Below are 17,886 nucleotides of genomic sequence, written 5' to 3'. Positions count from 1 at the left end.
CAAAGACACACTGATGACTTATTGAAACCTTTTTAAATGACGTTCATTTCAGATTTATTTAGAATAAATAAATAAATAAAAGGAAAATGTGCTGCATGATATTTCTATTTCAACAAGCTTTCCATTCTTCATCTTTTTTCTTTCTCCTTCTTTCTCCTCATCTCTGCTCTAGAACACACACAGGGCCTTCTGACATATAAAGTATTTTCATTTCTCACTTGTAGATGTTTTCTAACTCAGACATTAACACGGTGAGACATGAGGACGTAACAAGTCCCTGTGCTCAGAGGTGTGAAAAGAAACACAAATCTAACCACGTTAATGACTCACATCACCGTGTGTTGGTTTCTGCTTCACTTTATTATCTCATTAATGTGTGATAAATGTCACTCTGGCTGGTTTAGAGCAAAACTCTAAAACTATATATATATATATATATATATATATACACACACGTATGAGAATTCACTCTAAGTTCAAACCAACGAGTTGTGTATGTTTGTATCATATAGTGACAGTAAACTGAGAAAATACGAGTTAGATGATTTAAAAAAGCAAAACAAGTTGTGAACACTCTCTCAGCTCTCTCACTCATCTTCTACCGCTTATCCGAACTACTCTCTGGTCACGGGGAGCCTGTGCCTATCTCAGGTGTCATTGGGCATCAAGGCAGGATACACCCTGGACGGAGTGCCAACCAATCGCAGGGCACACACACACACTCTCATTCACTCACACAATCACACACTACGGACAATTTTCCAGAGATGCCAATCAACCTACCATGCATGTCTTTGGACCGGGGGAGGAAACCGGAGTACCCGGAGGAAACCCCCGAGGCACGGGGAGAAAATGCAAACTCCACACACACAAGGCGGAGGCGGGAATCGAACCCCGACCCTGGAGGTGTGAGTCGAACGTGCTAACCACTAAGACACCGTGCCCCCCTGGCTAAATTTCAGTGTATTGTAAATAGAGTAATACAAGTGCAAAGACAAAGACATGCACAGCTCTGTACCTTTATCTAGGTGAACTTTATATTTTGGCATTTAAACAACTTACCACAGAGTAGAATATAATATTCATCATAATGCCATCTTTTCATCCAACATGTGCTTTTGTTATTACAGAAAAAACAGATACGTTCCTCCTGAGACAACGACACTGTCCAGTTCCCTACAGTGGCCTGATTTCCTCCCTTCACACCTCTAATTAGACTGGGAATATGGGCCTGGTCTGGGTTTTCACTGACCACTGGGACTGGAACATGACTTTGTCTTGGTACAAAGATCAGAACAGTGTTTGTGTGCAGTTATAAACAGGACGTAGTACATGGTCAGTTTACTTGAGGAAGGATTTATGGTGAGTGACATACAGATAGAAATATGTTGAGTGTGTTCTGAATGATATCGTAGAGAAAATGCTTTAAAGTTGAACTTTATTCGAAACAATATCATGTTCTTTATTTATTTGCAGGAAGCAGAACATCTCAGCAGATGTATTTTGAAATGAACTCGAGCCTGAAAGTCATTCCTCTTTGCTACGAATATTTAAACAGTTCCTGTCCGAAGTCCTCGTACCCGCTCGTCCTCAGGGTGCCGCTCTACATGTTTTTCAGCTTGGTGGTGATTTTGACAGTATTTGGGAACTTTTTTGTCATCCTCAGTATCATTCACTTTAAGCAGCTTCACATGCCGACAAATTACCTTGTCTTGTCTCTGGCTGTAACTGATTTGTTGTTAGGAGGATTTGTGATGCCTCCGAGTATGATTCGGTCTGTAGAAACCTGCTGGTATTTGGGGACTTTATTCTGTAAAATTCACAGCAGTGTTGATATCACGTTGTGCACTGCATCCATTTTAAACCTGTGTTTCATATCCGTCGATCGCTATTATGCTGTGTGTCATCCTTTATTGTATCAGACCATAATGACACCTTTTGTCACGTTGGTTATGATTTCTATTTGTTGGAGTGTTTCGTTCGCAGTCGGGTTCGGGATAATATTTTTTGGTCTCAACATCCTGGGTATCGAAGACTTTTATGATGCAAACATTGCCTGTGAAGGTGGTTGTGTGTTGTTCCAAAGTTCTGCCTCCAGCACCGCTTCCTCTTTGCTCTCCTTTTATTTCCCAGGTATCATCATGCTGAGCATTTATACAAAAATATTCCGTGTTGCACAAAAACAAGCCAAATCCATTCAGGACTCGAAAAATAAAGCTAAATCGATGATAAGCAAAGAGGAGAAAAAGGCAACAAAGACCCTGGCGGTGATTATGGGTGTGTTTCTTTCACTTTGGACGCCATTTTTTATCTGTAATATCATTGATCCTCTTATTGGTTATTTGATTCCTCCTGTGTTGTTTGACATGTTGGTGTGGATCGGATATTTAAATTCAACCTTTAACCCCATCGTGTACGCTTTTTTCTACAAGTGGTTTAGAAAAGCACTGCGGAGTTTGTTGTCTGGGAAAATATTTCAGTCAGGATCTTCAAGAATGAATCTTTTTTCACATTGAGTAAAAAATTTAAACGGTGTCCTGGTGTAAAAAATATTATTATATTGTTCTAGTTTGTTCTGGAGTAATTTATTATATATGTCAGAATTTATTCATATAAATACTTTCGAATTTGTTCATAACTAAAAACGTGGTTCATCTACAATTAACAACTCCTGATTATTTTAATGCATTTTTTTACACTATATTTTTATGGTTGTGTAAATTTTATACGTCAGCTACCCGAGTGCATTAGATTTACATTCGTGTCTAAACTGCGCCACAAAAATGTGTAACAGTTACAATAATAATCGACTTTTCTCAAGCTACATGAAATTAAGTGCAAAATTGTACATTTAAATTTAGCTGATAATTTGTAGGTGTTTGAATGTGTAGAAAAAAATAGACTAATTTTTTTTAAATACAATTTAATAACAGTTATAATGTTGGACACAAAAATTAGATCAATTTAATGCCATAAAATGCTGCCTACTATATAAACACAAGGTTCATATTCTCCAACATGTCATTAACCACAAAGGTAGCTCAGTTTAATTATGTAGGTTAATACAGTAAGTTTTCCTTCAGGTCTTTTACCAAACACCCCAGCAACAGGCCTCATGGGTGAAACAAACGTTTTTTTTTTTCTGAGATAACGTGGCTATGCTTTTTAATTCAGAAATATTACACCTTAGAAACTTGATGGCCGATGACGCCTGAGATAGGCACAGGCTCCCCGTGACCCGAGGTAGTTCTGTTAAGCGGTAGAAGATGAATGAATGGATGAATACACTTTAGAAACAATAATTATTTTAAACTACATTTCAATGAATACAACAAATTTTTCAATTCTATTATGCAAAAGATTTTTCCCGTTGTATATTTGATTTTTAGATGAGCTCAAGAGTTTGTATTTGACAAATTTTTCCTAAATATATCAGTACAAGAGGAAGGAGTCACTGAGTTCTACCAAAAAAACCTAGGGTTAGGGAAATCTGAAACATTCATTCATTCAATCAACATTCACAGGGAGCCTGTGCCTATCTCAGGTGTCATTGGGCATCAAGGCAGGATACACCCTGGACGGAGTGCCAAGCCATCACAGGGCACACACACACACACACTCTCATTCATTCACACAATCACACACTATGGACAATTTTCCAGAGATGCCAATCAACCTACCATGCATGTCTTTGGACCGGGGGAGGAAACTGGAGTACCCGGAGGAAACCCCCGAGGCACAGAGAGAACATGCAAACTCCACACACACAAGGTGGAGGCGGGAATCGAACCCCGATCCTGGAGGTGTGAGGCAAACGTGCTAACCACTAAGCCACCGTGCCCCCCTGAAATCTAAAATATTCACTGTGGTAACATGATGCATTTTTTTTCTACATCATGATGTTAAAATTAAAAATAAATGTTTTGGCTTGAATTTCCCCCCAAAATCCCACCAGTTTCTGCCTCCTCTGCCCTCCGTTGCATACATCAGCTCACAGATCATCAGTTCATCAGCCGTACACTTATTACCAGGAGAGAAAATTCTGTCCCTTCCACCCAGAATGCATGGCTGATTTACTCTCAAGAGTTCTGACCTTCAGAGACTGAGGCATTGTCTGAATTCAGTCTTGTGCTATTAATGAGCATATTGTCATATTAGTTAATGCCCCTTAAATCCCATGTACACTGGGCAACATGCCCTCATTTCCCCTGTTGCTAAGAGAACGCAGGGATCTGAAAATGCTCCACATTAACCCTAAGGAAAGTCTGGGATTTTAATCCCTCTTCCATATGGTTTTGGCCCAAACTGTGCACACTGCACACAGAAGGTCATCACAGCTACTCTCATGCTCCAATTATGAAAGAAACTCATGGAAATTACAACAGAGAGCAAACAGTGGGTGAATTTGTGCAGTGCTTCTGATGACGAAAGGCATTGACTGTGTATGAAACACCACAAGCTTCCTGTAAAGTCACCAGGCACCAGGTTCTCTGTCATGGTTCTTCTTGGTTCTCCATGTTAATGAGTGTCATGAAAGTCACTAAAAGCATTGAAGTTTTATTGCACATTTATCAGATTATTTCCAATTATTTCAGATTAGTGTTATACATCATCCTGGTTTCCTGTCGTTAGGGTGGTTGTTTATTTGCCCGTCATTCTCCACCAGGAATTAATGTTACAGATTGCTATTGGCCAAGACAGACTATAAATTTAGATGTTCTTCTCTTGGGTTAACATCACCTACGTGGTCCAGAGGAAGGTATGATGGATTATTATTAATACAAATGTTAAGAACTTTATAAATTGTAAAGCTCTGACGTACTCTGCACTATTTATGCACCAGACCAGTCAAGATCATTAGATTATTTTACATTAGTCTAATCACATGTTAATGCGATAGTCTGAACTTTACCTTCTCAGATCTGGAAGGCACTGTGAGTGCAGCAGATGGACAATCTCATTGATCTGCAGATTCCAGAGGAGCCTTCACTTTGTTTCAGTTCCCTCAATACCTCGTGTTTGAAGATTGATTATCGTCTGGAAGTTCGACTTTTGCTCTACATCCTCTTTAGCACGTCTTCTCTTATCACTGTGATCGGAAACCTGCTTGTGATTATAACTGTGGTACATTTCAGGCAGCTGCGCACATCAACTAATTACCTCATTCTCTCTCTGGCTGTTGCTGACCTGCTTGTAGGAGGAATAGTGATGCCTCCTAGCATGATACGCTCGGTGGAAACTTGCTGGTATTTAGGAAGCACCTTTTGTAAAATACACAGCAGTTTGGACGTCACCGTGTGCACTGCGTCCATTTTAAACCTGTGTATTATTTCTTTAGATAGATATTATGCTGTATGTCATCCGCTTCTCTACTACAGTAAAATGACTCCTACTACCATTAGATTCATGATTGTTGTGTGTTGGAGCATTTCTTTCTCTGTTGGGTTTGGAATGATATTTCTGGAGCTCAATATTCTTGGAAATGAAGAGTTTTATTACAGTAACTTTGTGTGTGAAGGTGCATGTATGGTGTTTCAAGCCAAAGTGGGAGCCGTGGTGTTTTCTATGCTCTGCTTTTACATCCCTGCAGTAATCATGCTTTGTGTGTACGTGAAAATCTTCCACACAGCACAAAGACAAGCTCGTGCAATTCGATCCACAAATGCACAGATGAAGACGGTCGAGGAAAAAGCCGGCATGAGTAAGTCGGAAAGGAAGGCCACGAAAACGTTAGCTATAATTGTGGGAGTTTTTCTGACATCCTGGGTGCCGTTTTTTATCTGTAACTGCATAGATCCATTTATAGGATATTTGGTTCCTCCGATTCTGTTTGATTTATTTCTTTGGGTTGGATATTTTAATTCTACATGTAATCCGATAGTGTATGCATTTTTCTACAGCTGGTTCAGACAAGCTTTTAGAGTCATTCTATCTGGGGGAATATTTCGAGCCAATTCCTCACACACCAGACTTTTTTAATGGCTCTTTTCTAACTGTTTATGGCCTGGTTTAATTCTATTAAACATTTATTTCAGCTGTTCTGTTCCCACCCTCTATTTTTACAATCACTTGTGTGCGCACATGTCTTTGGAGCTTCGTTTCTATTAATGTTATTTACAGTGATCATCGCTCATATATATATATATATATATATATATATATATATATATATATATATATATATATATATATATATAACATACATAAAAATGTGTGTGTGCATTTCAGCTTAGGGCTGATGTAGTCTAGGGCTGTACACCATGTGGCTGGGGGTGAACTTGTCCTTCTGGTACCCGAATAAGAAATTTCCATGGAGACTTTGCTCCGTAAGCACTAACATACTGTGTTTATAAATGACACTGTTTATGACCTGCCATACAAATTATTTATTAAACAGATGTGGACATCATTGTTGTGTTCTGCACCTTTTTCTTTTAGCCCACACCCTTAATAATAGAGACGTATAGAAGTGTTTTATAATAAGTATTGAAAAATGTATTCTCACTATAGTACAAATAGATCAAACACCAAGATTTACATTAAACTAAACTTCTGTTACAGAGATATTACATAACCTGACTGATCGTAGGTCTGTCAAGAGAAAGACACTGAGGATTATTTTATCAGGCTTTACTTCTTTATAGCTAATGGCAGTATCTAGTGCTCCTGGATATTCTACCCTGGGGCTAATGACCCCATAAATGTCCTCATTGTTCTCCCACATTGTGTTGATTATGATCGTATTCACATTGTCCATGCTTTAACCTGATTTGTTAGTTTATTTATGTTCTGCTGTTCTTTATCTCATTGGGCCATATCACTGTTTACTTGTCCAAGCCTAGGTTTCAGTGTTTCACTCTGATTCCTTTTTCCTAGATCTTTGTCTGTTAGTTCTTTGAGATTTGTAAATATTCTGGAGTCTGCCTGTGTTTTGACCACCACTGTGAACAATAACACTGTTTTCTGGATTTGACTTAATAAAGCAAATTCTGAGGTTCTGCATTTGTGTCCTTCTTCTGCTCACTATGTTGCACCGCTTCTGTGTAAAAATATCTGCAATTAGGATAGTCTGCAAGTACAGTAAGCCCCTTTTGGAGCTCATTTGAATTACAAACCCATTGTGTTCAAATGTTATGGCCTAGATTACAATCAGAATACATCCATGTTGCATGTTTTTTAATGGAATAAACCTCATTAAACTTTAGATTATTCTCTGGATATTGGACTCTTTGGTATGTCTCCTCTCATGCGCCATCAGGGATTAAACCGATGGACTGCTATTGGCTAAGACAGACTATAAATGTACATGTTCTTCTCTCTGGTTATCTTTCCTTGACATGGTACAGAAAAAGGTATGATGAACATTAGAATTCTTATAAATAGTATATTAGTCAAGGTCATTTGTTTATTACAGATATAATATTTCTTAATAATGAGCTTCTAATGCCAAAGACTGATTTATATTAATATTCTCCAGATCTGGAAGGCACTGTGAGTGCAGCAGATGGACAATCTCATTAATCTGCAGATTCCAGAGGAGCCTTCACTTTGTTTCAGTTCCCTCAATACCTCGTGTTTGAAGATTGATTATCATCTGGAAGTTCGGGTTTTGCTCTACATCCTCTTTAGCACGTCTTCTCTTATCACTGTGATCGGAAACCTGCTTGTGATTATAACTGTGGTACATTTCAGGCAGCTGCGCACATCAACTAATTACCTCATTCTCTCTCTGGCTGTTGCTGACCTGCTTGTAGGAGGAATAGTGATGCCTCCTAGCATGATACGCTCGGTGGAAACTTGCTGGTATTTAGGAAGCACCTTTTGTAAAATACACAGCAGTTTGGACGTCACCGTGTGCACTGCGTCCATCTTAAACCTGTGTATTATTTCTTTAGATAGATATTATGCTGTATGTCATCCGCTTCTCTACTACAGTAAAATGACTCCTACTACCATTAGATTCATGATTGTTGTGTGTTGGAGCATTTCTGTCTTTGTTGGGTTTGGAATGATATTTCTGGAGCTCAATATTCTTGGAAATGAAGAGTTTTATTACAGTAACTTTGTTTGTGAAGGTGCATGTATGGTGTTTCAAGCCAAAGTGGGAGCTGTGGTGTTTCCTTTGCTCTGCTTTTACATCCCTGCAGTAATCATGCTTTGTGTGTACGTGAAAATCTTCCACACAGCACAAAGACAAGCTCGTGCAATTCGATCCACAAATGCACAGATGAAGACGGTCGAGGAAAAAGCCGGCATGAGTAAGTCGGAAAGGAAGGCCACGAAAACGTTAGCTATAATTGTGGGAGTTTTTCTGACATCCTGGGTGCCGTTTTTTATCTGTAACTCCATAGATCCATTTATAGGATATTCAGTTCCTCCAATTGTGTTTGATTTATTAATCTGGGTGGCATATTTGAATTCAACATGTAATCCGATAGTGTATGCATTTTTCTACAGCTGGTTCAGACAAGCTTTTAGAGTCATTCTATCTGGTGAAATATTTCTGGATGATTCTGCACACACCAGACTGTTTTAATTGATCGTTTGAAAATAAAATATGTTCTTGGCTCAATGCATGTATCATTTTTACAGGTAAAATAAAACTGTTTAAAAAGCACTGGTGTGTAATATAATATCTGCTGCCTCAATTCCCTTTATTCTTGATTAATACCTTCATCCTTCTAACTATACACAAAATGCACTTCAAATAATAAATGTTATATAGACAGTGGTGTAAAAAGTGTTGGCCCCCTTTCTGATTTGTAATTTTTTTGCATGTTTGTCACAATTTAAATGTTTCAGATCATCAAACAAATTTAAATATTAGTCAAAGATAACACAAGTTCACGCCCTAAACCTAATAACTGGTAGGGCCAACCCTTAGCAGCAAGAACTGCAATGAAACATTTGTGATAACTTGCAGTGAGTCTGTTACAGAGCTGGGGAGGAATTTTGGTCCATTCATCTTTGCAGAATTGTTGTAATTCAGCCACATTGGAGGGTTTTTTAGCATGAACTGCCTTTTTAAGGTTCTGCCACAGCATCTCAATAGGATTCAGGTCAGGACTTTGACTCTGCCACTCCAAAGTCTTCATTTGTTTTTCTTTAGCCATTCAGAGGTGGACTTGCTGGTGTGTTTTGGATCATTTGCTTTGTGCTTTATAGCAACAACTGAAAAGTGTAACCTCACTGTAGTACAAATAAGCCAGGATCCAAACAAGCATTAGGCCAAGAACCTGTTACAGACAAGTTCATATAAGAGTACAGCTACTGAAGGTTCAGCGAAGCTGCAACCACTGGCAAGTCCACAAGTTTGAGGAAAACACTGGAGTGGTGTCCAGACACATCATTAAGTGCATTGATCATGTGATTGCTTCCAAGACCATTACCACACACTCCAATCAGAAACCGGGCATAACTGCAAAGGTCTGTGTGCTGCTGAATAGAAGAGACTCTGCCTTCAGAGCAGGTGACAAGGTTAGGATTAGGGTTAGAGTTAGGGTTAGGTTAGGTCAGAGAAAGCAAAGGGTGCACATGAGAGAAGATGTGCCCAGAGAATCCATAGCTACTTCCACAATATCAGCGACACCCAGTGGATGTGGCAGGACATCCCGCAGATCACAGACTCCAGGACAACTTCACCTGTATGTCACAGTGATACCTTCCTTCTAGATATGTTGAACTAATTCTGTGTGGTTTGAGGTCCAGAATGAGGTGGTGGGGAGGAAGACCACCATTTCTACCAATTATCAGGTGCTTTGTCTTAGCATGTCTGATGTGAGAAAGATGATGCAGAGTTAATCCATGTAAGGCTGCTGGACCAGACAACATTCCTGCCAGATCAGATACAAAACACTGATGCTTACCTACAAAGCCAAAAAGCCCAAAAAGCCAAAGCCAAAGGGCCCTCAAAGCCCTTATCACTTCTTGCACTGCACCTTGCACCCTCAACTCTACAGCACTGCTCCACTGCTTCCACCATCTCTCAGGGTAAGAGGTAAGTCTCCTACAAGACTGCACGATGATGTACTGGACAGGCTTCGTGACTTCGGCTTGCTGCGGAGACCAGGCCTCCAGTCCTCGGTGGCGCCTGATACCGGAGACCAGGAGAGGGGACAGTCGAAAGCGGGCCAGTGTGCGAGGAAGCGGAAGCGCGGTAAGTGGGCGGGTGTCCGTGCTAGGCTAAAAACAAACCCTAGCCGGCCGGCTCTCCCGTCCATTCTACTAGCCAATGTTTGCTCCCTGGACAATAAACTGGACTACATTCGACTCGAGCGCTCTACACGGAGAGAGATTAGAAACTGCTGCATGTTTGTTTTCGTGGAGATGTGGCTCGTTCCGGACGCAGCCATTCAGCTGGAAGGGCTAACTTCATTTAGATCCGATAGAAATGCAGCTCTGTGCAGTAAGACTCGCGGTGGTGGTGTGTGCTTATATCAACACGGAATGGTGTAGGAACTCTGTGCTTGTTTCTACTTACTGCTCATCGTCAGTGAAGTTTGTGACTGTTAGATGCAGACCATTTTATTTACCACGAGAATTTATTACTGTTTACATTTTCGGAGTATACATTCCTCCTAGCGCTAATGCTAAAGAGGTGCTAAGTGAGCTATATGGAGCTATTAGCGACTTACAGAATGTTCACCCCGACAGACTGTTTATCATCGCCGGAGATTTCATTCATTCATTCATTCATTCATTCATCTTCTACCGCTTATCCAAACTACCTGTGCCTATCTCAGGCGTCATTGGGCATCAAGGCAGGATACACCCTGGACGGAGTGCCAACCCATCACAGGGCACACACACACTCTCATTCACTCACGCAATCACACACTACGGACAATTTTCCAGAGATGCCAATCAACCTACCATGCATGTCTTTGGACCGGGGGAGGAAACCGGAGTACCCGGAGGAAACCCCCGAGGCACGGGGGGGAACATGCAAACTCCACACACACAAGGCGGAGGCGGGAATCAAACCCCCAACCCTGGAGGTGTGAGGCGAATGTGCTAACCACTAAGCCATCGTGCCCCCGCCGGAGATTTCAATCATGCAAATATCAAGTCAGTGCTCCCTAAATTCCATCAGCATGTGGACTTCGCTATGAGAGGTGAAAACATGCTGGATCTTGTTTACAAAAACATTCCCGGCGTGTACCATGCGCAGCCCTGCCCCCACCTTGGCTACTCAGACCACATCACTGTTATGCTAATTCCAGCATACAGACCACTCATCAGATGCTCAAAACCGGTTCTGAAGCAGGTGAAAACCTGGCCAGCAGGAGCCACCTCTGCTCTTCAGGACTGCTTTGAGTGTACTGACTGGAACATCTTCAGGGAGGCTGCAACCAACAGCGACTCCGTCAACTTGGAGGAGTACACGTCAACAGTGACCAGCTAAATCGGCAAGTGCATTGATGACGTGACCGTCTCCAAGACCATTACTACACGCTCCAACCAGAAGCTGTGGATGACTTCTAACGTGTGTATGCTGCTGAGGACTAGAGACCTAGCCTTCAGAAAAGGGGACAGGGTGGCCCTAAGAACAGCAAGGGCCAAACTGTCCCGAGCCATCAAAGAGGTAAAGCGCGCACATGCCCAGACAATCCACAGCCACTTCCAGGACAGCGGAGACACCCGGCGCATGTGGCAGGGCATACAGGCGATCATGAACTACAAGACAGCTTCACCTGCTTGTGATAGCGACGCCTCCCTCCCAGATGCGCTGAATGACTTCTACACTTGGTTTGAGGCGCAGAACAACGTAGCGGCAAGGAAGACCATCCCTCCCCCCGACGACCAGATACTCTGTCTATCCACGGCCGACGTCAGGAGAACTCTATGCAGAGTTAACCCACGGAAGGCTGCTGGACCAGATAAGATTCCTGGCAGGGTGCTCAGGGAATGTGCAGAACAGCTAGCAGATGTCTTCACTGACATCTTCAACATTTCCCTGAGCAGTGCCGTTGTTCCTATGTGCCTCAAAACTACCACCATTGTTCCTGTCCAAAGAAGTCTACAGTGTCCTGCCTCAATGACTATCGTCCTGTTGCACTCACACCCATAGTTATGAAATGCTTCGAGAAGCTCATCATGAGGCACATCAAGACCCAGCTGCCACCCTCACTGGACCCCCTACAGTTCGTGTATCATCCAAACCGCTCCACAGACGATGCCATTGCAACAGCCCTCCACTTAGCCCTCACCCACCTGGACAATAAAGACACTTATGTACGAATGCTGTTCATAGACTTTAGTTCAGCATTCAATACAATTATCCCTCAGCACCTCATTGGGAAACTGAGCCTGCTGGGACTAAACACCTCCCTCTGCAACTGGATCCTGGACTTCCTGACTGGGAGACCTCAGTCAGTCCGGATCGGGAACAGCATCTCCAGCACCACCACACTGAACACCTGAGCTCCTCAAGGCTGCGTGCTCAGTACACTGCTGTTCACCTTGCTGACTCATGACTGTGCAGCAATGCACAGATTGAATCACATTATCAAGTTCGCCGATGACAGGACCGTGGTGGGTCTCATCAACAAGAACGACGAGTCAGCATACAGGGAGGAGGTGCAACAACTAACTGCCTGGTGTAGAGCCAACAACCTTTCTCTGAATGTGGATAAAACTAAAGAGATGGTTGTGGACTTCGGGAGAGCACAGAGCGACCACTCTCTGCTGAACATCAACGGATCATCTGTAGAGATCGTCAAGAGCACCAAATTTCTTGGTGTTCATCTAGCGGAGAACCTCACCTGGTCACTCAACACCAGCGCCATCACCAAGAAAGCCCAGCAGCGTCTCTATTTCCTCCGAAGGCTGAGAAAGGCACATCTCCCTCCCCCCATCCTGACCATGTTCTACAGAGGGACCATTGAAAGCATCCTGAGCAGCTGCATCACTGTCAGGTTTGGAAACTGTAAGATCTCCGATCGCAAAACCCTGCAGTGGATAGTGACAACAGCGGAGAAGATAATTGGGGTCTCTCTTCCCTCTATCATGGACACTTACACTACACGCTGCATCCGCAAAGCCAACATTGTGGATGACCCCACACACCCCTCACACACACTCTTCACCCTCCTGCCATCTGGGAAAAGGTACAAGCATTCGGACCCTCACGACCAGACTGTGTAATAGTTTCTTCCCACAAGCCATCAGACTTCTCAATAACTGAACTGAACTGTACTGAGCACAACATACACACACATCATCTGTATGGACTGCACAGACCCACACAAAACACACACACTGACACATCAAACTGTTTACATTCTGATTACAATCCATCAAACTGTTTACATGCTGTTCTGCACACCTTTTTTGCTGTTTTGCACAAACTGTCCAACATTTTAGCCGTTTTGCACATACTAGACAATAATTCATTTGCTGCTTTTTGCACAATTCTATATATTATCCCAAGGACCTGCTGCTAAGAAACTGTGTTCATTCTAATGTTACTGCACGAAATATTGTTTAAACATTCAGTATTCACATACAGTATTTACACTGGTCGGTCGGCGCTGTTTCTGTTTACTGTTTATTGTCTTTTGTGTATTGTATTTTTTTGTACTTTTTGTATGTCTTGTAACTTTTTGTCTGCACTGTCTTTTGTCCTGCACTGTCTTGTTTGTCTTGTCCTGCACTGTTTGCACCAGGTTGCACAATTGCACTTTATGTGGCTAAGACAAGTTAGAAGACAAGACAACTTACAAGTCCTTAGCTCTGTCTTTGTTTTATGTAGCACCATGATCCTGGAGAAACGTTGTCTCATTTCGCTATGTACTGCAACAGCTATATACGGTTGAAATGACAATAAAAGCTTCTTGACTTGACTTGACTTGACTTTTCTGTTCTGGTACCATCCCCTAGGGGTCCCAGCAGCTGAGTCACTGGCTATCTTCAAATGACGGTTGAAGACCTACTTTTTCATGAAACCGAAGGGTAGCACTTTATCCCCTGCTTGTTGTATGTGTGTATTTAAAAATAAATAAATCAATAAATAAATAAAATTTGAACAGTGTTTTAGTCTTATGGTATCTTAGATCTGTAACCTAGTGAACCAGCATTAATTTACTCAATGATAGAGACTTAAAAGCACTTTTGTATGTTGCTATACATTTTTGTTGCTATACATTTTTGTATGTTGCTTTTGTATGTTGCTTGTCTGTATAAGAGAGTCTGTCACATGCTGTAAATGTAAATGTAAATAAGGCACATCAAAACCCTGCTGACACCCTCACTGGACCCTCTGCAGTTCATGTATCGTCCCAACCACTCTACAGATATTACCATTGCCATCACACTCCATCTGGGCCTTACCCACCTGCAGAAAAAATGACATGTATAAACGCTGATCATGGACTTCAGTTCAGCATTCAACATGATCATTCCTTATCACCTGACTGAAAAGGTGAGTCTGCTGGGCCTGAACACCTCCCTCTGCAACTGTGTCCTGAACTTCCTAAGTGATATTCCTCAGTTAATCCAGATAGGGAACCAGCATATCCAACATCACCAGTCTGAACTCTGAACACCTACAACCACTCCACCACTGGACCTACCCCCATCGCCCACTCACACCCCCAACCATCACCCCATCCCCACCCCAGACCAGGTACACTCTGCTGAATCACAACTGTGCGGCAGTGCACAACTCAATCCACATGATCAGGTTTGCCCATGACAAGGCTGTGGTGGGTTTCATCTGCAAGAAAGTACAACAGCTAACAGTCTAGTATAGAGCCAACCACATCTCTCTGAATGGGGATAAAAGAAAAACGATTGTTGTTGAGTTCAGTAGAGCATGGAGGGCCCATTCTTCACTGCACATTGACGGATGCACTACAAAGAGCATCAAGAGTACCAAATTCCTTGGTGTTCATATGGCAGAGAACCTCACCTGGTCCCTTAACACCAGCACCATTATCATCACCAAGAATGTCTAGAAGTGTCTCTACTTTATTTGAAGGCTGAGAAAAGCCCATTTCCCAACCTCATCCTTAATACATTCTACAGAGAGACTGGTGAGAGCATCCTGAGCAACTGCATCAATGACTGGTTTGGGAATTGCACCATCTTGGACCCCAAAATCCTGCAGTATTGTGGGCAGCAGAGAAGGTAATTAGAGTCTTTCTTCTCTCTATCACAGATATTTACATCACAGGTTGCATCTGCAAAGCCAACTGCATTATGAACAACCCCATACACACCTCACACAATCTCTTCACCCTGCTGCCGTCTGGAAAAAGGTATCAAAGAATTTGAACCCTCACAGCCAGATTGTGTAACAGATTGTCTCTTGTCCCAAATCAACAGACCTATAAATAATGAAATAAACCTCAAGGAACCTTCCCTAGATTATCCTCTGTAAACTGGGTGGTTTGTCCTCCCCCACCCCCACCCCCCACCCCCATCATGCTCCGTCAGGGATTAATTAGACTATTTGCTATTGACAGACTATAAATTTAGACACTCTTCTATATGGTTTCTTACCTTGACATGGTACAGAGCAAGGTATAATGAGTTGTTATGAATACAATCATTTACATTATTAAATTTTAATGTAATACTATTAGATTTTTACATAATACTGCTTATGATGTTATATTAATGATGTTGTAATGCAATAACTTGGTCATTATATTAATTTTCTCCAGATCTGGAAGGCACTGTGAGTGCAGCAGATGGACAATCTCATTGATCTGCAGATTCCAGAGGAGCCTTCACTTTGTTTCAGTTCCCTCAATACCTCGTGTTTGAAGATTGATTATCATCTGGAAGTTCGACTTTTGCTCTACATCCTCTTTAGCACGTCTTCTCTTATCACTGTGATCGGAAACCTGCTTGTGATTATAACTGTGGTACATTTCAGGCAGCTGCGCACATCAACTAATTACCTCATTCTCTCTCTGGCTGTTGCTGACCTGCTTGTAGGAGGAATAGTGATGCCTCCTAGCATGATACGCTCGGTGGAAACTTGCTGGTATTTAGGAAGCACCTTTTGTAAAATACACAGCAGTTTGGACGTCACCGTGTGCACTGCGTCCATCTTAAACCTGTGTATTATTTCTTTAGATAGATATTATGCTGTATGTCATCCGCTTCTCTACTACAGTAAAATGACTCCTACTACCATTAGATTCATGATTGTTGTGTGTTGGAGCATTTCTGTCTTTGTTGGGTTTGGAATGATATTTCTGGAGCTCAATATTCTTGGAAATGAAGAGTTTTATTACAGTAACTTTGTTTGTGAAGGTGCATGTATGGTGTTTCAAGCCAAAGTGGGAGCTGTGGTGTTTCCTATGCTCTGCTTTTACATCCCTGCAGTAATCATGCTTTGTGTGTACGTGAAAATCTTCCACACAGCACAAAGACAAGCTCGTGCAATTCGATCCACAAATGCGCAGATGAAGACGGCCAAAGAAAAAGCTACCATGAGTAAGTCCGAAAGGAAGGCCACGAAAACGTTAGCTATAATTGTGGGAGTTTTTCTGACATCCTGGGTGCCGTTTTTTCTCTGTATCTCCATAGATCCATTTATAGGACATTCGGTTCCTCCGATTGTGTTTGATTTATTAATCTGGGTGGCATATTTGAATTCAACATGTAATCCGATAGTGTATGCATTTTTCTACAGCTGGTTCAGACAAGCTTTTAGAGTCATTCTATCTGGTGAAATATTTCTAGATGATTCTTCACACATCAGACTGTTTTAATTGATCGTTCGAAAATAAAATATGTTCTTGGCATAAAGCTGTTTAAAAAGCACTGGTGGGTAATATCTGCTGCCTCAATTCCCTCTATTCTTGATTAATACCTTCACACTTCTAACTATACACAAACTGCACTTCAAATAATAAATGTTATATAGACAGTGGTGTAAAAAGTGTTGGCCCCCTTCCTGGTTTGTCATTTTTATGCATGTTTGTCATACGTTAATGTTTCAGATCAAACAACTTTAAATATTAGTTAAAGATAACACAATTAAAACACAACATGCAGTTTTTATTATGAAGGGAAAACAAAATCCAAACCTACAGTACATGGCCCTGTGTTTCTTTCTTTATTTAACCAGATGAGTCAATTGAGAACCAGTTCTCATTTACAATGATGGCCAAGAGGCAACATAAAAAACTAATACAATACACAAAAACACAACTATAAACAATGACATATAAAAACAAACAAATAACTAAAAACAAGTACAGTGATCTTGAGTTAGTGACTGAATTGAATTTTTAAAGGAAGAGAGCGATACTAAGCTTAAGAGTCCGCTGCAGGTGATTCCAATCATATGCAGCAGAGAACTGAAAAGAGCAGCGATCAAAGGAAGTACGGACTTTAGGAGTGCAGAAATTTAAAAAAATCGGCTAGAGCACAGATTATGACTTGTATTATTAACATTAAAAAGGGACTGTAAATACGAGGGAGTTTTACCAAGTTTAAGTTTTAAGTTTTATATCCAGAGTTTTAAAAATGAAACAGAAACCAATGAGTTTGTCTACGAGAATGAAGAGAAGACCAATTCAATAAAAAATACAGGAGGCAATGGTGAGTGTTAAATGAAACTCCAGTCACAAAGCGGATTGCAGGGTGATAACATCCAGTTTATGAAGGAGAGTTTTTGAAGAGAACCTATAAACTATATCACCATAATCCAAAATTGGAAGTACTGTCGTTTTTAACCAAAAGCTGTTTAGAAGAATGGGTAAAAGAAGATTTATTCCGGTAAAGAAAACCAATACGAGATGTAGGTTTGTATTTAGTTTTCCCTTAATAATAAAAACCTTCATTTAACAACTGCTTGTTGATTTTACTTGTGTTATTGTTGACATAAATTTGTTTAAATTTGTTTGATCTGAAACATTAAAGTGT

The 17,886-nt window shown here is 41.2% G+C and overlaps 4 protein-coding genes across 4 annotated transcripts; all 4 read left to right on the top strand.

Moving 5' to 3' along the window:
- The first annotated feature begins 1,143 nt into the window (after positions 1–1,143).
- On the top strand, positions 1,144–2,516 carry LOC132854912 (trace amine-associated receptor 1-like). The gene is made up of 2 exons (XM_060883578.1): positions 1,144–1,362; positions 1,477–2,516. The coding sequence occupies exon 2, from the start codon at positions 1,497–1,499 to the stop codon at positions 2,514–2,516; it is 1,020 nt and encodes a 339-aa protein (XP_060739561.1). The 5' UTR covers positions 1,144–1,362; positions 1,477–1,496.
- A 2,365-nt stretch (positions 2,517–4,881) lies between these two features.
- On the top strand, positions 4,882–6,126 carry LOC132854815 (trace amine-associated receptor 1-like). Its single transcript, XM_060883437.1, has one exon. The coding sequence runs from the start codon at positions 4,948–4,950 to the stop codon at positions 5,977–5,979; it is 1,032 nt and encodes a 343-aa protein (XP_060739420.1). The 5' UTR covers positions 4,882–4,947; the 3' UTR covers positions 5,980–6,126.
- A 1,378-nt stretch (positions 6,127–7,504) lies between these two features.
- On the top strand, positions 7,505–8,536 carry LOC132854881 (trace amine-associated receptor 1-like). The gene has a single exon (XM_060883529.1). The coding sequence runs from the start codon at positions 7,505–7,507 to the stop codon at positions 8,534–8,536; it is 1,032 nt and encodes a 343-aa protein (XP_060739512.1).
- Positions 8,537–15,695: 7,159 nt separating this feature from the next.
- LOC132854858 (trace amine-associated receptor 1-like) lies at positions 15,696–16,727 on the top strand. The gene has a single exon (XM_060883501.1). The coding sequence runs from the start codon at positions 15,696–15,698 to the stop codon at positions 16,725–16,727; it is 1,032 nt and encodes a 343-aa protein (XP_060739484.1).
- Positions 16,728–17,886: the final 1,159 nt, after the last annotated feature.

The sequence above is a fragment of the Tachysurus vachellii genome, chromosome 12, assembly GCF_030014155.1.
Source record: "Tachysurus vachellii isolate PV-2020 chromosome 12, HZAU_Pvac_v1, whole genome shotgun sequence".
Lineage (NCBI taxonomy): Eukaryota > Metazoa > Chordata > Actinopteri > Siluriformes > Bagridae > Tachysurus > Tachysurus vachellii.
The sequence above is the reverse complement of the archived record's forward strand: the minus strand, read 5'-3'. Positions and strand labels throughout refer to the sequence as shown.